Below are 18,269 nucleotides of genomic sequence, written 5' to 3' on the forward strand. Positions count from 1 at the left end.
AGTAGTTAGGTTGCGGAACATCTGAGAAGTGACACTGCGTTGGACGGCATTTGTCGGTGAAGTGTGAATTAGCCTTTAAAACTGTATGATCAGGTCGTAGGCTTGTTGTCAAAAATGGTCTACTAGCTTGCACCAGCTAATGCACAGCTAGAAGCCTACCAGCTTAATTTAAATATCCAAAAGGGATGTGAAAATCAGATTTTGTTGATTTGATTTGAGTTCTTTAATATACTTTGGGCTGCACCAACATGAAAGTTGGCAAGGTCATGTTGGAAACATCCAAAAATTCAAGATATGCATAACAAGTAAATGAAGGTGATGTTAAGAGATGCAAACGTATTTACATAAATACAGCATTGAACTTTTTCCAAATTAAAATATGTGCATTTCTGAGTCTGCATATTTGTTCAGGCTTTACTGATTCAAACGTAGTGAGAAGTTTAATGGTGACGGCACAAACAAGGCGAGCATTGACCTGAGCCCGATTGAAGTAATGGCCAATCCCACCGTGTTGCTTATGTTGGACCAACTTTCAGAGATTAGAATAATATGAGAGCATAAAGCCTGGCTCTGTTCCTCTCCTTCTCTACTCTTGGTGCTCTCACCTCTTTATGTCCTCCCTCCTCCAAAAGATTGAAAGAAGCTTTACTAACAAGGGTTTAACATGCCAAGTACTAATAAACATGACACAGACACATGCATCTTCTTGGCATCCACTGGAGATCGGATTAGACTTCTATTGAAATTATTATTATTTTTGTGACATTGATTGTGATGTTATGATTGCAAGACAAATTTTAAGTGCATAAAAGTCCACTAGTGTGAATCCCATTTGAATTCATGTCTGAATCTGTCAGAACATCAACTCCACATGCATTTCGGATTGCATCATATCTGAATGTTTATTATTAATTAAAATATCATTTACTACAGTAAATCATTTGTGACAATGTATCTTTAAGTGCACTTGTCATATTAAAATCAATAAGCAAGTCAGATGTTAGTACAGTAGCAAAATTCTACAAGAGATTTGTTATACTGATGAATTCTTTAGCATTTTGACCAATTCATTAAAAGAAACTGCTCTTAAGAGTCATTAATTCAATGAATTCATACATACTTTTTCATCTATATAGTAGGGAAGTAGGAATATTCAGACACAGGGTGTAGGCCTGTATTTATTTTACTCTATTATTTTGTGGTATCCTGTAACTTTACGCCATCAATTTAGATTTCAAATTTGTAAGTTGGATAAAATAGGGCTTCTTTTGGGGTGGTGCTATATATTCACATTTATATTGAATCATTTAGAAGATGCCTTTATCTAAACTAAGGGAGTAACACAATTTTATTGTATCAAATATTTTTAGTATTTGCTCAAGTTCTTTAAACAGCGGAACAAGAAACAAACGTGTTTGCATTTGTCTGATAATTATGCAAATATATTTGGAAAGTCCAAGTCTTTGATCATTGATTCTATAGAGCCATAATTTAACATAATGGGTTCTCATCTTATCTCAGTCCATCATTACCATCATTTCTCCACTCCTAGCTACCTTGGGCGCAGTGTTATCTGCTCCTTTTGGTGTCTTCTGAGTGAAGCGTCTGCTTTTTCGCGCTGAGTGGGCAATACTACCCACAGTGCAGTTGAGGTTCCTATGGATTCTGTGATGCTCTGCCCTTTCAGCTTCCTCTTCAGTGAAGTGTGCGCGCTGTTGTACACGTACTTGCCCCCGCCTGCCACTCGCATGCAGATGTTACCGAGTTTACCATGAGCACAGAAGCCCCTCTCACACTCCCAACTGCCAAGTGAAATGAATCTTCAAAATAATAAATACACATATGCTGGGAAGCTGAATCACCCCACTATAACAAATCAGGTCTCAAAGACTGGATTGGCATGAAACACAGTGAGAGGATGTGAAAGAGGCCTCAAAAGTGTGTATTTTTTTATAAACCTAAATTGATATGCGTTGATTCATCTGTGTGTGGTCACTCTTATGCTGCTGAGCTGTCTCTTAAACACAGAGTGTCTCAAATACCCAAAAGAAAAAAAAAAGATTTAGCTTTGACCCTTATGGTTGCTATTGTGATTGTTTCGTAGATACTGACTCTGAAATGTTTTGTAAGCACAATTATTTTAAGTCATGATAACAGATAGGCTAAAACATGTGTATGTCATACAGGTTCTCAGTTCCCATAATCTGTAGCATGAAAAGAAAAGCAAGTTTACAATTCAGGATAAATGTAGATTCCTTTTCTGCGATAGTGAGATGTTGAGTAAATAAATTCCCCTAAATTGTAGTGCAGACTACATGTTGCATCCATCAACTTGGTACTCTTCCACAAAATCTTTCAGTTCCTTGCAGTAAATCTTGTTGACTGATGCTCTGCATGTTGAGGCCGACAGCTTCTCCTCAACCCATGTTTTTGAATCCAACAGGTACTGCATGCTGAGAGAGAAAGAGTTCATGTCTGTTAGCTTTAAACTTTATATATTATCATCATATTATCATTTTAACATATCTATGTTAACATATCTATCTATCTATCAGTGGTGGCCGAAGTACACAAATCAAGTACTTGAGTAAAAGTACAGATACGTATAATAAAATATTACTCCAGTAAAAGTAAAAGTACTCCTTTTTCAATTTTACTCGAGTGAAAGTACAAAAGTACTCAATTAATTATGTACTTAAGTAAAAAGTACTGATAGATTTATTTTGCAATTTTATATAGGCTACTTAATGTAATTTTATATTAGCACATATTTTTTATAATCCTACTGCTCAAAATACCTGGGATTTTCCCAAAATAACCATATATGGAGTCAAGATATATTTTTGTTGTTGATATGGACTACGTTGACGAGAGTGATGTAGTAATGTTCACTATGAAGCTTACACTGCGATGTACCTGAGAGAAAACAGATTTGACCATCTGATTTTCACCAGTAAGAAAAAAGTGTTTTAAAGCTTGTTGTTTTGCAGAACATCACAGTTATATATGACATGACAATAAGGCCTGAAGTGAATCAGACACCGCTTCTGCGTCTCGGAGCACGTTATATATTATAAGGAGTAACGATATGTTTAGTGAAGTAAAAAGTACGATCTTATGCTTTGGAATGTAGTGAAGTAAAAGTAAAAGTTACTCAAAATAAAACGACTCCAGTAAAGTACAGATACTTGAAAAATTTACTTAAGTATAGTAACGAAGTAAAGCTACTCCGTTACTGTCCACCACTGCTATCTATCTATCTATCTATCTATCTATCTATCTATCTGTTTTCCAGGACCATACTGACTCATTCTGCATTACAAAGAGTTTTGAGACCTTCCCTCCCCCATGTTACCACTTCACCAACTAGCAAGTAGCAAATCATAGTTCCTGACAGGAATACAGTCTATATTTGTAAAAATATGTCTCACCCAAACATCCCATTTCAATAAGACATTGACTGCTAAATGAATGCATGTAAATACTTACTTTCCATTCGAGTCTTTGGTGGGGCCATCGTTGCCCATGATGAGGTACGTCTTGCCCTCTTTCAGCTCACCCTTGCAGTGCTTTCTCTTGGCAAACACCCGTGTGCTGTCTGTGCTCACGCCAGTGTCTCCCGCTGAGGGTCAGAGGTTAAACTCTTAACTTATCTGAGCATATCTGGTTGATTAACAAGCTTAGCAGTGTCCTTTTTATCTAAAATGTATTTTTAAAATGCTCATGTCTTGATCTGTATTGCTCGTAATTACTACAATGCATATGCCACTATACTATAATGCTCAGGAAAAAAGGATAACTTACAAAATCGGAGGACCACGGTCACGGATGTTGAATACAGCATGAAATTGCTCTCTTCAGTAACTGAATCCACAATGACTTCAAATGCTGTCAGAAAAGGAATATGAATAATTAAAGATCAGATATGCCTCAGCCACAATTTCTTAATATCTTATTAAAAATACTTGACCCTCTTAGGTTTTGTTAGTGTTTTTTTGTATAAATATGGAATCACAAACCATAGTCAATGTTGGTGTGATAACAAGCATAATCATATCTGTCCTTTTTGGTGATTTTCATGTCAATTGTTTTCTTCTCTGTGAAACAACCCCCTGATGAAACAGACATTATTACATTTTATGATGATATAAAACTCCAAGCAGTTCTACAATATACGGTCATCTGATTATGATATGTTTGTTTGAATGGTAAATGAATTTCTGAGAACCTACTTTCTGCACATTGACACACATCATCTGAGCACAGGACAGAAATCGCCTTACTCCTCTTGGGGACGCTATACAGAACTGAACATCTCCTGTCTGTGAAAATCATATGTGAAAGGATAATGTATGTAGAACAGTTTTTTCCCCACAAAAAAAGCTTTTAAATATATTTTTCAAGCTATAAAGTACTCATTCATTCATTCATTCATTCATTCAGATCATAAATTATTATTTAACAGTTTTTGGGAAGATTACAAGGTTCATGACCTGAATTAACCTTGCCATGTTATAAAAATAAAAAAATAAAAATTATCTGACATTTTAAGAGACTTGTTGACTTTGACACACAGTCATAAGGGTCTGTAGGGGTTTTCTCTATGATATATGCTGTGTTTCTGTCATTTCCTGTCTATGTTTTTTTCTCTGCATGCTGGTTACATCACATGACAAGTTTTTCAAATGATAATAAGCAGTGAAACAATATTTTCTTCTAAATAATAATAATAACAATAATAATAATAATAATAAAAGATATGCCAACCTACTTATATATATTTCTTCATTATTATATAAGGACAGTTTATCAATCGTGACATGACATTAAGTTCAGTTGGTCCTGTAAAATGCATTTGAATATAAATTAAGGAATAGCTTGCCTGGTTCATAGTAATCATAAAACGTAGCAGGAGCTGGTTGAACTAAACCAATGGCCACAGTTTGCTTCGCTCCGAATGCTATACAGGCCTCACCTCCATCTATCTGAGGGTTTACAGAGAGACAAGTTCAACTACTTGGAAAGATAGGGATATATGATTAACTCTGACTGCGTTTGTGCTCATTTCACCTCATTGAAGTACAATAGCACTCTTCCGCGTGTGAGCTCATAGTGAGAAATATACCTGTCCACCAGGTCTTTCAGCTGTTGGAGAGAATGTTAGAGAAACAATAGAGGAAAGCAAAATGCAGAAAGACTGCTTACTCCACCATAAGATACAGATGGATAACTACTAAAACAGAGGATAAAGACTAGGATTATTTTAGATAATAATATTATATATAAATATAGATATAGTAATAAATATTTTGAGTATAATTCCTTATTTATTAAAAAAAAGTCAAAAATCATAGGATAAGATTATGGCTGACCTTTTCTAGATCTGTACTGATTGCATCAAAGCCACTAAGTAGAGTGATGTCAGCAATGGCCATTCCAGAGAGGTTCCTGCCCTGTGTGTGACTGTGAGAGAAGACAGAGGATGTTAATAACCTCCAAAACAGCAGATCATGATTAAGATGACTGATGTTTGCTAGAAGTGCTTTTTCTCACCTGACACACACCGTATAAACCACTTCATCTTGTGTGTTTTGTGTAGTTTCTCTTTTTTGTCTGCTGCGAGCATCAAACCACTCGATTGCTGTCCGGGGGAGATCTTCCTCCTCCTTCCTCTCTTCTGCCTGCTCATAGTCATAGTAATTGTAACTTTCTTGTACTTCAGCTAAAAAAAGAAAAAGAAAAGAATAACTGCACATTTATTTCTGCGCATCTGTGTAAATTAGGTATGAATAAGGTTAAATATATTGTTAAATTAGGTCTGAATTTTGGCTTGAATAGTTCATAACTCACTTGTGTACTCCACTTTTCCCTTGACAGTCACATTTATTGACAAATCAGCACAGTTGGAGTCTTCCTTAAGAGTAAAATAAGCCTTTGCCACCTACAGTAACAAAACCGAATAATCCCCATTGTAAAGACAGACAGACAGATAGATTGATAGATAGATAGATGTGTGTGTGTGTAAGTGGCCCTGGTATTCCCTACATTATGGGGACCAAATGTCCCCACAAGGCTAGTAATACCATTAAATTTGGGCCTTGTGGGGACATTTAGTTTTTTTTTTTGGTCCCCATGAGGAAACAAGCTTCTAAATCATACAGAATGATATTTGTTCTAATCTAAAATATAATAAAGTTTTGTGTGAGGGGTAAGTTTAGGGGTAGGGTTGGGGTAAAGGAAAAGAAAATACAGTTTGTATAATGTAAATCATTACGCCTGTGTGTGTGTTCTACTATTCAAAAGTTTGGCATTAGTAAGATTGTACGATTTTGATGTTTTTGAACAAAGTCCTTTATGCACACCAAGGCTGCATTTTTAAAATAAAAAATACAGTAAAAACACGAATACTATGAAATCACAATTTAAAATAACTGTTTTCTATTAATATAGTTTAATGTAATTTATTCCTGTGACAGCAAATCTGAATTTTCAGCGTCATTACTCCAGTCTTCAGTGTCACATGATCCTTCAGAGATGTTCTAATATGCTGATTTGGTGCTCAAGAAGCATTTATTATTACCAGTGTTGAAAACAGTTCCGAATGTTTTTGTGGAAACTGTGATTGATTGATTGATTTTTTTTATGAATACAAAGTTCAATCATTTTTTGGGTCAACTGAATGCATTTTTTAATATTACTGACCCCGTATACACACTATGGAAATGTTTGTTAAACTTCTTACTTTCATTTTAGCTTTTCCTTCTCCGGAAAGGTTTACATCTATTCCCATTCCCACTAGTCTCTGAAAAGACAAAAGAGATACCATGATAAACAGATCAGAAGGAGAAAATATTCGAAGATATGATGAAACTATGTTGATAAGAACATGTATAATTACAGTGACACCTGGTGCCGGTTGCATAAACTGCTTAGACTAGTCTTAAAACTTAGTCATCTCACTTTTTTCTTCAGGACTGGTCATAACTTTGTAAAGTCAGTTACAATAAAAATGTAGGTTGGTCAGGGTAATTTGAATCCGAAAAGTAAGACTGATTACCACTTGGTTAACTGCTAGTTAAACAAATTAGTTCTTAAGACTCTTAATATAGAGGCTATGTTTATGCAACTGGCCCCCGGAGGACAACATGCCAAAATACAGTAGCTCCAGGGCCGTTTCTAGCCATTTTGACGCCCTAGGCGAAATTCCTATTGGGGCCCCTAAACTTTGCATGCAACAATCCGGCAGTAATTGACAGCGCTCTGATCCAATGGCAAACAGGCATCATCAGATTGACAGTACTCTAGCCCAATGATGTTAGGGGATGCAGTGGGGGCAGCAATCATATTTCAGGGTGGCCGTGCCACTCTTTATCACAACCCTGCTAAAATGTAGTGCCAGTATGTGCGCTCATTGGCACCCCCTCCTGCTGGTGGTGCCCTGGGGGACCGCCTAGCTTGCCAATACCTAGAAACGGGCCTGATTAGCTCCTCAGTGTCCTCATGTCAATATATATATAGGCCCCCCTATTTATGTAAATGTGTGTGTGTGTGTGTGTCTGTGTGTGTCATGGCACAGTATTTTAGATTTAGGACAGGATTCAATCCTCATTCTCTTTAGCCATTTTGTTAGATTTCTGTCAGTGTTTTGGTTCACTGTCCCAGGTATTTACCCACCTTTTTGAACCTACATTCATTTTTAATTTAAAAAGAATAATAATTAAAACCTTAGTTTTTTTCACACATGGTTTCCCATTAATGTGAATGTGTTATAGCTAATAAAAAAAACTATAATTTCAGTACTGTCATTAATACATTTGTGACATTATATTTACCTTTAATTCTGTTTCCACTTTATTTTCATTTTTTTCCAAAAGCAGCTTTTCCATCTCAGACCTCCCTTGAACGGTGAACTGTGCATTGATTTTAGAGACGGGGACTTCTGGTATACTCAGTGCATACTCCGATAAGGCTTCCAATCCCATGATAGTGTCCTAAAGTGAGTTTGAATAGTATAGTGTTATCATTTTATAATTTATTTTCCAAATATTCTTTGGAATTAGAGTAAAATACATATAGTAGGTACTCTGAAAAATTTCATTCAGTTTCATTAGACCTACCTGTGTTGATTTGAAACCTCCTTCATAGTTCTCTTGAGAAGACAATAAGCAGGCGGCAGCATTTGCTGTTATTAAGTCATTCTGTGCTAGTGCAGTCAGGAGAGCGTATGCGGTGGTCTCTACTGTTAACGCCACTCCAGGGGGCACACGGGAAGTTTTAGCCTCATTTACCAGTCGTATATTTTCATCATCTTGCCAAACAAGACACTCTCCCGCTTATCGGTTCAATTAAGCAGGGGAGAGTAAAAATGTAACAGAAAAAAATAATGAATGACTAATTTAGATATTTAAAGTTTCCAACACTTCCATAAAGTTTCAAAACGTGGTATGATACCTGGTTTTGCAAGACTCCTGAGTTTCCTCCAGGCAGACAGTGATTGAGTTCGGTCAGTGAGGCAGACAGACAAACAGTACGCCGTAATGGCTAATGCATAAGGTCTTTTAAGATCATCAACCCGTTTAAGGAGGAAGTCGGTGGCACGGGAGATGCTTTTCTTCTAGTGAGCATTAAAAGACAGTGTTAGTTTTCCTTTATCTATTAACCCCCATAACGCATTTAAAATCTGTATTTTTGACACTAATGTAACTTCATAGATAATTTTACAAAAAGTATTTTTGGCACCTAATGGTACTCCATACATACCCGGGTCCAAAATGACCCGGACACTAAACACATAACATTTTTCTAAAACTTTTTATGTATTTCTTCCGGGTCAAGAACAGACTTGAATGCGTTATGGGGGTTAAAACATTCTTTCAGTAGTACCTCTAACAGGCTTTCTATGTATATTATAGATATATAGTGATCCCACAAAGCGGATACTTAGGAAACTTAATTCACTTTACAATGTCTGAATTTCATTGCATTACATATAAAATAGCATTTTTTAACCAACTGCTCTCAAGGTGATTTCTTCCCAATGATGTTAGGGGATGCAGTGGGGGCAGCAATCATATTTCAGGGTGGCCGTGCCACTCTTTATCACAACCCTGCTAAAATGTAGTGCCAGTATGTGCGCTCATTGGCACCCCCTCCTGCTGGTGGTGCCCTGGGGGACCGCCTAGCTTGCCAATACCTAGAAACGGGCCTGATTAGCTCCTCAGTGTCCTCATGTCAATATATATATAGGCCCCCCTATTTATGTAAATGTGTGTGTGTGTGTGTGTCTGTGTGTGTCATGGCACAGTATTTTAGATTTAGGACAGGATTCAATCCTCATTCTCTTTAGCCATTTTGTTAGATTTCTGTCAGTGTTTTGGTTCACTGTCCCAGGTATTTACCCACCTTTTTGAACCTACATTCATTTTTAATTTAAAAAGAATAATAATTAAAACCTTAGTTTTTTTCACACATGGTTTCCCATTAATGTGAATGTGTTATAGCTAATAAAAAAAACTATAATTTCAGTACTGTCATTAATACATTTGTGACATTATATTTACCTTTAATTCTGTTTCCACTTTATTTTCATTTTTTTCCAAAAGCAGCTTTTCCATCTCAGACCTCCCTTGAACGGTGAACTGTGCATTGATTTTAGAGACGGGGACTTCTGGTATACTCAGTGCATACTCCGATAAGGCTTCCAATCCCATGATAGTGTCCTAAAGTGAGTTTGAATAGTATAGTGTTATCATTTTATAATTTATTTTCCAAATATTCTTTGGAATTAGAGTAAAATACATATAGTAGGTACTCTGAAAAATTTCATTCAGTTTCATTAGACCTACCTGTGTTGATTTGAAACCTCCTTCATAGTTCTCTTGAGAAGACAATAAGCAGGCGGCAGCATTTGCTGTTATTAAGTCATTCTGTGCTAGTGCAGTCAGGAGAGCGTATGCGGTGGTCTCTACTGTTAACGCCACTCCAGGGGGCACACGGGAAGTTTTAGCCTCATTTACCAGTCGTATATTTTCATCATCTTGCCAAACAAGACACTCTCCCGCTTATCGGTTCAATTAAGCAGGGGAGAGTAAAAATGTAACAGAAAAAAATAATGAATGACTAATTTAGATATTTAAAGTTTCCAACACTTCCATAAAGTTTCAAAACGTGGTATGATACCTGGTTTTGCAAGACTCCTGAGTTTCCTCCAGGCAGACAGTGATTGAGTTCGGTCAGTGAGGCAGACAGACAAACAGTACGCCGTAATGGCTAATGCATAAGGTCTTTTAAGATCATCAACCCGTTTAAGGAGGAAGTCGGTGGCACGGGAGATGCTTTTCTTCTAGTGAGCATTAAAAGACAGTGTTAGTTTTCCTTTATCTATTAACCCCCATAACGCATTTAAAATCTGTATTTTTGACACTAATGTAACTTCATAGATAATTTTACAAAAAGTATTTTTGGCACCTAATGGTACTCCATACATACCCGGGTCCAAAATGACCCGGACACTAAACACATAACATTTTTCTAAAACTTTTTATGTATTTCTTCCGGGTCAAGAACAGACTTGAATGCGTTATGGGGGTTAAAACATTCTTTCAGTAGTACCTCTAACAGGCTTTCTATGTATATTATAGATATATAGTGATCCCACAAAGCGGATACTTAGGAAACTTAATTCACTTTACAATGTCTGAATTTCATTGCATTACATATAAAATAGCATTTTTTAACCAACTGCTCTCAAGGTGATTTCTTTGGGCATGAAGTCATTTCCCTTCAAGTTCACACAGGTGTCCTAGCAGAATAACCATTGGTATAGTTCTTACATCTACACAGTTTGACAACTAGAAAGTGTCCAAGACTTTCTGTCTTCATTTTGACAATCTTTTTTTTTCATATTTTGAAACAAATTAATTTCTCTGTGCTATTTTTCTTAAAAAAGAGACATTTTGTTCAATAATGCAAATACATTTATACATTAGTAATTGTCACAGAGCCCCTTAGTGGACATTATGTTTCCTTTATTACTTTGTCATTCGTTGATGTAGATACTTGTGTTCCTGCCATGTGTTCCCTGGTTCTTGTTTTCTGTTTGTTTCGTTTATTAAATACTCCTGCATTTAAATCCTCCATTTCTGCCAGCATTCCTTGGCTCCCCACTTTACAGCATTGGCTTGCAGAAGTTTAGCATTTTGCGAGAGAATGCTGGAAATCATGCCTTCTTAATGCTTTTGTGAGTGAATGCAAATTTTCTTGGGGAACACATAAGTTTTACAAGCGAACGCAAAAGCACTAAAATATAGCCAAATTTTTCCTTCTATATTTTTCTATCACCATGTCCCCTTAGTGGCTCTGTAAATTGTGGCTTAAGTGTCCAAATACTTTTCATGCCAGTGTAACTGATGCAATCACTGGTTCTTACCACATCAGTTACTTCTTTGTCCAAGAAAGGGAGGGAGCGACAAAGTGCTATCGTGATGAAAGCTGTTAAAGAGGCATCTTGCTCAACTCCTCCAATACCTCCCTACAACAGAAACACTGAATATCAGCACATTTGCTGCAGTACCACAGGAATTAAATTCCTGTTTATGCTATTTTGCAATGTTTGACGTGTTGTTTTATTAAGTGTTTGACAAGGTAAAGCTTTTTGCAAAACCCTTTGGTTTACTGACAAATGATGGAAAGCGTTTAGACCTGCATTTCCCTGTGATAGACTGGATTAGCATCAGTAAAGGACCCATCGGAGCTCTGTGTTTTAATCAGATATGTGACTGCATGGCGGATGTCCTCCTGCGAAATCATCTTCTCTGTTGTTCCTTGCTGTTCAAGAGTTTCTATCTGTCTTTCAGCCACAAGAGACAACACTTTCACCACCAGCGCAGTCAACCTATGAGAAGTGAGAAGCAATCTAATACTTTAAACAGTTTGGGATTCTAAATCTAAACATTTTATTGGATAAAATAGTTATTGGATGTGGCAAGTGCAGCTCAGAACAAGTCACATTTGTATGACTTGGCATATTTTCGGCATATAAATGCACACCAAATTTACCAGGTGCTTGTGGGATGGTTTAGCCAAGCTCCATAGGATCCATCAGGCTTTTTGAATGTTAAAATCCGTTCATATGCTGCCAGAATAAAATGTGAGTCAGAGCATGGAATCGAATGACACAATCAAATTGTGTTAAATCATAGGCCTTGGTCAGGAAAGACACAATATTAATTTTTTATGAGTGACTTTTATTTATTTTATTTTATGAATATATTTGGTGCTGATTGTTCAAGGGAAATTCGCCCAAATATGAAAATTCTATTATCATTTTCTCACTTTTACTTCATTCCTGTCACGATCTCCAGCTGGAGTGCCCATGAACTCCACCAGAGGGCACTCCACCCCTGACTCTTGCCACTTTCACAGACTACATTTCCTTTAATCCTTTGCCGGACTCACTAGAGTCATTGCAACAGGAAACGGCACTCCTGGCCATGACGAGGGAACTGGAGCAGACTCAAGGACCTGCGCGGGCTCTGGAGTGGACTCAGGGACTAGAGCTGGCTTGTGAACAGACTCTTTACTAAGCACTGGGACTGGAGCAGGCTCGGGAGTGAATTCGGGGACTGGAATGGACGGCACTCGGGAGGTTCTGCAGCAGAGGCTGCCACCTCTGGGGAAACTGCGGTGGTGTGTGTGGCTCAAGGTCAGTCCCAAGGCGTCCGAGACTGGCATCCAGTGTGGAGGATCCACCGCTAGTTTCAGCTAGAGCAGCGGGCTCAGTAGGACCTCAGCACTGGTCCTCACAGAGACTGTTCCCCTGGACTCAGTGTTCCCTGTAATGGCGGTCGCCATTCTATGTGTTTGGGCCACACACACCAGCGCAGTTTCCCCAGAGGTGGCTGCCTCTGCTGCAGAACCTCCCGAGGCAGTGGCATCCGTTCCAGTCCCCGAATCTTAGTCTAGTTTTCTGGTTTGTCATGTGATTCCCTTGCCCTCATGTATCTTGCCATGTGCTCCCTTAGTCCTTGTGTCATGTAGTGATTGGTTGTTTTGATCACATGGTTCTCTGTTCTATTTTCTCATTGGTTCATTGTCTTTACTGTTCACGTGTCTTTGTGTATATAGCCCTCATGTGCCATTGTCTCTTGTCTAGCTTTGTTCGTGTAACTACTGTTCGGTGAGTTTGTTCTTGTTCTGCCAAGTCTTGTTTTTTGTGTATCTGTTCTCTTTTGGATTTCATTAAACTGCACATGGGTTCAAACTCAACTTGCCTCAGTGGATTTGTTACAATCTAGAACTTTGATCGAACTCTAAAGTACTTGTATCCCTCACAGCCTGACTTTGATTTGTATTAAAATGACATCTACCCTGGCTAAGGTCTATTGTATTGCATTTGGTTTTTTTAAATCTCTTATGTGGCATGCAGGTACAGTAAACCTTGCTCAATGAAATCCAGTGCTTTGTCTCTGGATCCTGCTTCCAGTTCCAGCCAGCGTTGACTTTTGTCCAGGTAGCGGATTGACAAGGCAGTAGGAGACATAAAGATCATAGTCTGCTCTCCACAGCCTTTAGGAGCCCGGACCAGATTTTCCACTTTGGATGGTGAGAGTAATGGAACTGCAGTGGACTGGGCAAATACTACTTCTGCATTCAGAAAAAAAGAGTTTATTCTAAGAGTATAGCAAAATAAATATTATTAGGCTTGACCTTGACCAATAAATAAAGTTAAATAAGGATTATCAGTAATGGAGAATTTGAAAGCATTCACAACGACATGCTGCTTTGGACCTTCTAGTTTGACAAACAGGTTGACATCTGTTTCAGGAACGGTGTTGTTTGGGAAAAATCCATTGATAAACAAGCGCCGGTCACTTCTACCTGATGAGCAGAGTTTAGGTTTTTATACACGGTGAAATTACTATGTTACAAACATTGTCAGATATGAATATGAAGAATATGTGTAAATTAAACACAATCAAATGACAGCGAACAATCTCACCATCCAAATTAATAAAATAAGTCAGCTCTTCTCTCATTTCCACTCCTTCATTCTGAGATATGAGAATAAAGACAAAATATAGATATTAGAATCACTGAAAGGATATTGTATAAATTTCCACTTCCCCTTACCTTGACCAAGAGCATCTTTTGAATGGCATCCACTCTCATTTTTTCTTCTTCTTCAACTTCATAAAGTTCAATAGTGATAGGGATTTCACCTGTTTTCATGGGAATAGCAAGGAAAGTCACAGTTTGAGATGACTGTGGCGCCAGACTGATTCGGACAGCAGAAGAGGAAGAAGCTGATCCAGGTGAACAAAGACCATCCACTTGTTCCATTTGCACAACGAGCTGACCATGAAAGTTATGAAGGAGACATGTCAATCTCAGTAATCATTAATATACTGTATTACGATGTATAATGTGATATTTAATACTATGACTGATTTAAATTAACTAGTTATTTAATAAATAATATGATATATGACTGAACGAACCTGACTACTCCAGTGAAGTAATTTTTAATGGACAGGCAGAAATATATTACTTAAGGTAACGACTTTTTACAGTTCGAAAGATACATTTTAATTATTATAAATATTAATTTGATAATAAATATGTTAATTTATATTTTTTTATAATACAAATATTATTTCATGCATTAGAAAATGTATCTACAGTAAATGCATATAGCAGTTATTATCGCTAAAGTGGTATGATGTGTTCTGAAAAAAATGAAGAAATTCATTTAAACAAACCTCCCTTTCCATCTTGCCATAATTAAAGATCACTGCAACTATAGACAGTTGCTCAAAGCGTTTGACCGAATAGGGAAGCCTCAAGGAAATAAACAATGACTTAAATACAGTAAGGTCAACTGACTCCACCACACAGAAACCTGCAAACAAGAAAAGTAAAAAAATTTAGTACTTCGGTGGATTTAAATTAAATTCGTTAGCAGTGAGAGGAAAAATTTACCATGGGATGGAGATAAGCTGAGAGCTTGGATCTCCCATGTTGTGATAGAGTGTGGTAAATGGATTTTGTGCCTGGAAGGAAGACCTGGTGCTATTAAACCATTATTCAAGACCTTTGTAAATCCTCAACATTGTTTTAATGGAAATCCAATGGAAACTTTTAAATTTTAATACCTGTATGTGTATTTAATTGTAAAAATGTATTTAAATTGTATTTACAAAATTATTATAATAAATGTGTGAGCACATTTTCCCTTAGACTTTAATATCTTATGCACATAAACATTTATATATGCCTACTTTTTAATTACAGACAGACAACCTACTCACCTAACTTTTTCTTTCACATCAATCTGCTTAAACTCAAAGCTTGGAGGGAAATATCGGCGAATTGTTTGTATCTCAAAGTCCAAGAATTCCTCGATTTCATTAGAATTAACAGCTGCGGGAATGAAATGATGGAGAATCATTTGTGGAAGAAAAAAATCAGACTTCATTGCACCAACTGTGGCACAGCTGAATTTGATGGCATTTTACTGACTTCATTGTGCATGATAGCTTTTTGTTAAGATGCTATACTCACTTCGGCCATGCTCTGTCCTCTGGTCCTCTTTCCTCTTTTTGTTTCTTAGCTTGGTTGCAAACTCACAGCACTCTTGGAAGGCTTTCACACAGTCGTTGCTTTCCGTTTTGCTCACTCTTTTTGCTCGTTCCTCGCAAGTAAACTTCATAGGAATCAGGGTGAAGCCATGGCGACAGCATTTCTGCAATTCTGCTTTCTTAAATGCAGCTTCTACACAACAAAAGTGATGAGTTGTAATTGGACATCTTCAAGAGCTCAATCTGATCATAACATACATGGCTAAATGTCAATATAAGTCCAAAATGCCTCCATATTGACAAATGAAACAAAATAAAAAATATGGCGTGCACCTATGACTAAAACATAAGCTTTGAGAATTGATACAAAAGGTAAACAAATATTCATTTGACAATACTATACCTTTTCTAGCCATTTCTGCTTGAATATCTATAGAACGTTTGTTGCGTCTAAAACCAGACTCGCAGCTGAAACCTAGATGCACAATGAATTGGAAAATATTATTTGCATATTGTGACAACTCTTTCATGTACAGACAATAAGTCCAGTAAAACCAGTCTATTTCTTTCTAGAGCAGGGGTCTCCAAACTCGGTCCTGGAGGGCCGGTGTCATGCAGAGTTTAGCTCCAATTTGCCTCTACACACCTGCCTGGAAGTTTCTAGTAGCTATGTCTCGTAAGGCCTTAATTAGCTGGTTCAGGTGTGTTAAAGGGGTCATATGATGTTTCTAAAAAGAACATTATTTTGTGTATTTGGTGTAATGAAATGTGTTTATGCGGTTTAAGGTTCAAAAAACACATTATTTTCCACATACTGTACATTATTGTTGCTCCTCTATACCCCGCCTTTCTGAAACGTGTCGATTTTTACAAAGCTCATCGGTCTGAAAACCTGTTCTAGAGCATCATTTGGCACCTTTTCTCATCATTGAACGGATTGTGGTCGAGTGGGAGATGAAGGCCAGGCCAGCATCATTAAAAACAGCAGCTGTGTTTTCTCCACCGGCATACGAACACCCCAGATCATAAGACTGCATGGAGGTGAACACCTTCACACAGGAAAATGAGAAACTGTAAAAGAACTCAAAAATAGCTCAGAAAGATTAAGCATCCAGTATTTTTAAATGTCTATTTGTTATAAGCTTTAGACAACACACCTGTTTTGGAGTGAGTTTGTTTTGAGCACCCAGTGCGTAAATGGCTTTGTCCACAACTAGTAAGGCAACTTTTGCGTTCTTTTGTGTTCCTACATCAATGTCAAGCTCAGCGGTATCATCTGGCTGATATTTATGATAGCCATGCAGTTTTAGCTCAAGCTAAATAGAGATGAGATGGGACAGCAGAACTGTAAATATTTGGCAAGTTTTTTTTCCAGCTGTACTGTGTAATTTGATTATAAACTTACAAAAACTTTGTAAAAATGCTTTTTAGTGTCTGTTTACCTTTCCCTCACACTTGTCCTCTACATCTACCCACACTGAGTCTGCAATGATGTCACCATTTGTGTCATAGTAAAAAGCGATCACTCTGAAGGACGGGATCATCTCTGGGCTGATATGGATGGATATTTTTACTTCAGAACCTGATGCAACAGAGCTTGCTGATCTCAGCATGCCTCTGCTGAGAATCTGAAGAAACACACACATTTTGCAAGAGTTCTCAGGGTTATAAAACATTATTACAAACATTTTTTATAAGTTACTAAATGAGTACTCTTTTCCAGTAAAAATATCTAAACATTCTTAAATCAAGATAAATGTACTAGAAATGCAAACTTGTGCATGACATGATTGTTTTCAGAGATTATACTTTGTTATTTTTAATATAAATTGAACAAAAACGAACTGTGAGGTTTATGCAAAACAAAACAAAACAACAACAAAAAAAAAACAAGGCAAAAATAAGATTTAAGTTTTACCAAATGTAATAGAAATTTACTTTATGATTGTAAAACATTACTTACCATATAATATATTTTCCCATCTTCTGGATTACAATTGGAAAAAAATGTAATATCCAGAGAATTTTCTGGTAACATGACTTTATTAGTTATACTAAGATGCAGGAAGCTGTTTCTTGTGGATTTCATTGGGCGCACTTCTTTTGTTGACTTGAAACCATCCACTGTTGCCTGTTGAAATTAATAGGTCAAAAATATACAGCATATACATTTTGAAAGTAGGCTCATTTCACACTGCCCACAAAATCATTGCATGCTGTAACTTAATATAAAAGAAAATAAGTGTACTGCTTGTACCAGCAGTGTGAAACAGGCCTTATAGGTATTAAAAAAAGCTTTATTCTTAGAATGAATTAACCTGCACTGAAACTGAAGGTGGTGTTCCTTCCAAGTTGAAAATGTAAAATGCGATTCCCTCTTTATTAGTTTTAATATCTACAGACTTTTCTTTGGTGCTTGAGACATCTAAGTTCACTTGAATGCCTTCAGCTGGGGAACCATTTGGGTGACGGATGGTGACCTAGCCAAAAACAGAAACCACTGGTATCATATCACAAAATCATTCAAAATATGTTACAAATATAGTAAAAGCTACCATTATGAGTTACTGTAAGCATGATTTTCTATGACTGACAGTATCGTTATGATGCATGATACTGAGAATAGAGATTCGACTGTGTCAAGTTGTGTTTTTTTTTTTTTTTTTACCACTGTTTGAAAAGGGAAGGGAG

The 18,269-nt window shown here is 37.0% G+C and overlaps 1 protein-coding gene across 2 annotated transcripts in view; it reads right to left on the reverse strand.

The window, feature by feature from the left end:
- Nucleotides 1–1,268: 1,268 nt before the first annotated feature.
- LOC107752837 (complement C4-like) overlaps nucleotides 1,269–18,269 on the reverse strand; it is a 25,234-nt gene continuing 8,233 nt past the window's right edge. For both annotated transcript variants that reach the window (XM_016568903.1, XM_016568902.1), the window contains exons 11-41: nucleotides 17,897–18,058; nucleotides 17,542–17,709; nucleotides 17,021–17,206; nucleotides 16,736–16,894; nucleotides 16,495–16,627; nucleotides 15,982–16,053; nucleotides 15,562–15,771; nucleotides 15,309–15,420; nucleotides 14,980–15,050; nucleotides 14,760–14,899; nucleotides 14,131–14,352; nucleotides 14,000–14,051; nucleotides 13,789–13,878; nucleotides 13,438–13,644; nucleotides 12,058–12,133; nucleotides 11,701–11,893; nucleotides 11,429–11,530; nucleotides 10,180–10,342; nucleotides 9,846–10,060; nucleotides 9,561–9,719; nucleotides 6,743–6,802; nucleotides 5,851–5,941; nucleotides 5,554–5,722; nucleotides 5,373–5,463; nucleotides 5,071–5,145; nucleotides 4,883–4,985; nucleotides 4,233–4,322; nucleotides 4,020–4,112; nucleotides 3,805–3,888; nucleotides 3,490–3,622; nucleotides 1,269–2,453 (exon numbers count right to left, since the gene is read on the reverse strand). In XM_016568903.1, the coding sequence (XP_016424389.1) occupies nucleotides 2,312–2,453; nucleotides 3,490–3,622; nucleotides 3,805–3,888; nucleotides 4,020–4,112; nucleotides 4,233–4,322; nucleotides 4,883–4,985; nucleotides 5,071–5,145; nucleotides 5,373–5,463; nucleotides 5,554–5,722; nucleotides 5,851–5,941; nucleotides 6,743–6,802; nucleotides 9,561–9,719; nucleotides 9,846–10,060; nucleotides 10,180–10,342; nucleotides 11,429–11,530; nucleotides 11,701–11,893; nucleotides 12,058–12,133; nucleotides 13,438–13,644; nucleotides 13,789–13,878; nucleotides 14,000–14,051; nucleotides 14,131–14,352; nucleotides 14,760–14,899; nucleotides 14,980–15,050; nucleotides 15,309–15,420; nucleotides 15,562–15,771; nucleotides 15,982–16,053; nucleotides 16,495–16,627; nucleotides 16,736–16,894; nucleotides 17,021–17,206; nucleotides 17,542–17,709; nucleotides 17,897–18,058 (4,023 nt within the window). In that variant the 3' untranslated portion in view covers nucleotides 1,269–2,311. The remainder of the gene's footprint in view (nucleotides 2,454–3,489; nucleotides 3,623–3,804; nucleotides 3,889–4,019; nucleotides 4,113–4,232; nucleotides 4,323–4,882; nucleotides 4,986–5,070; nucleotides 5,146–5,372; nucleotides 5,464–5,553; nucleotides 5,723–5,850; nucleotides 5,942–6,742; nucleotides 6,803–9,560; nucleotides 9,720–9,845; nucleotides 10,061–10,179; nucleotides 10,343–11,428; nucleotides 11,531–11,700; nucleotides 11,894–12,057; nucleotides 12,134–13,437; nucleotides 13,645–13,788; nucleotides 13,879–13,999; nucleotides 14,052–14,130; nucleotides 14,353–14,759; nucleotides 14,900–14,979; nucleotides 15,051–15,308; nucleotides 15,421–15,561; nucleotides 15,772–15,981; nucleotides 16,054–16,494; nucleotides 16,628–16,735; nucleotides 16,895–17,020; nucleotides 17,207–17,541; nucleotides 17,710–17,896; nucleotides 18,059–18,269) is intronic.

Source organism: Sinocyclocheilus rhinocerous, unplaced genomic scaffold (genome assembly GCF_001515625.1).
Source record: "Sinocyclocheilus rhinocerous isolate Xijiao unplaced genomic scaffold, SAMN03320098_v1.1 scaffold771, whole genome shotgun sequence".
Lineage (NCBI taxonomy): Eukaryota > Metazoa > Chordata > Actinopteri > Cypriniformes > Cyprinidae > Sinocyclocheilus > Sinocyclocheilus rhinocerous.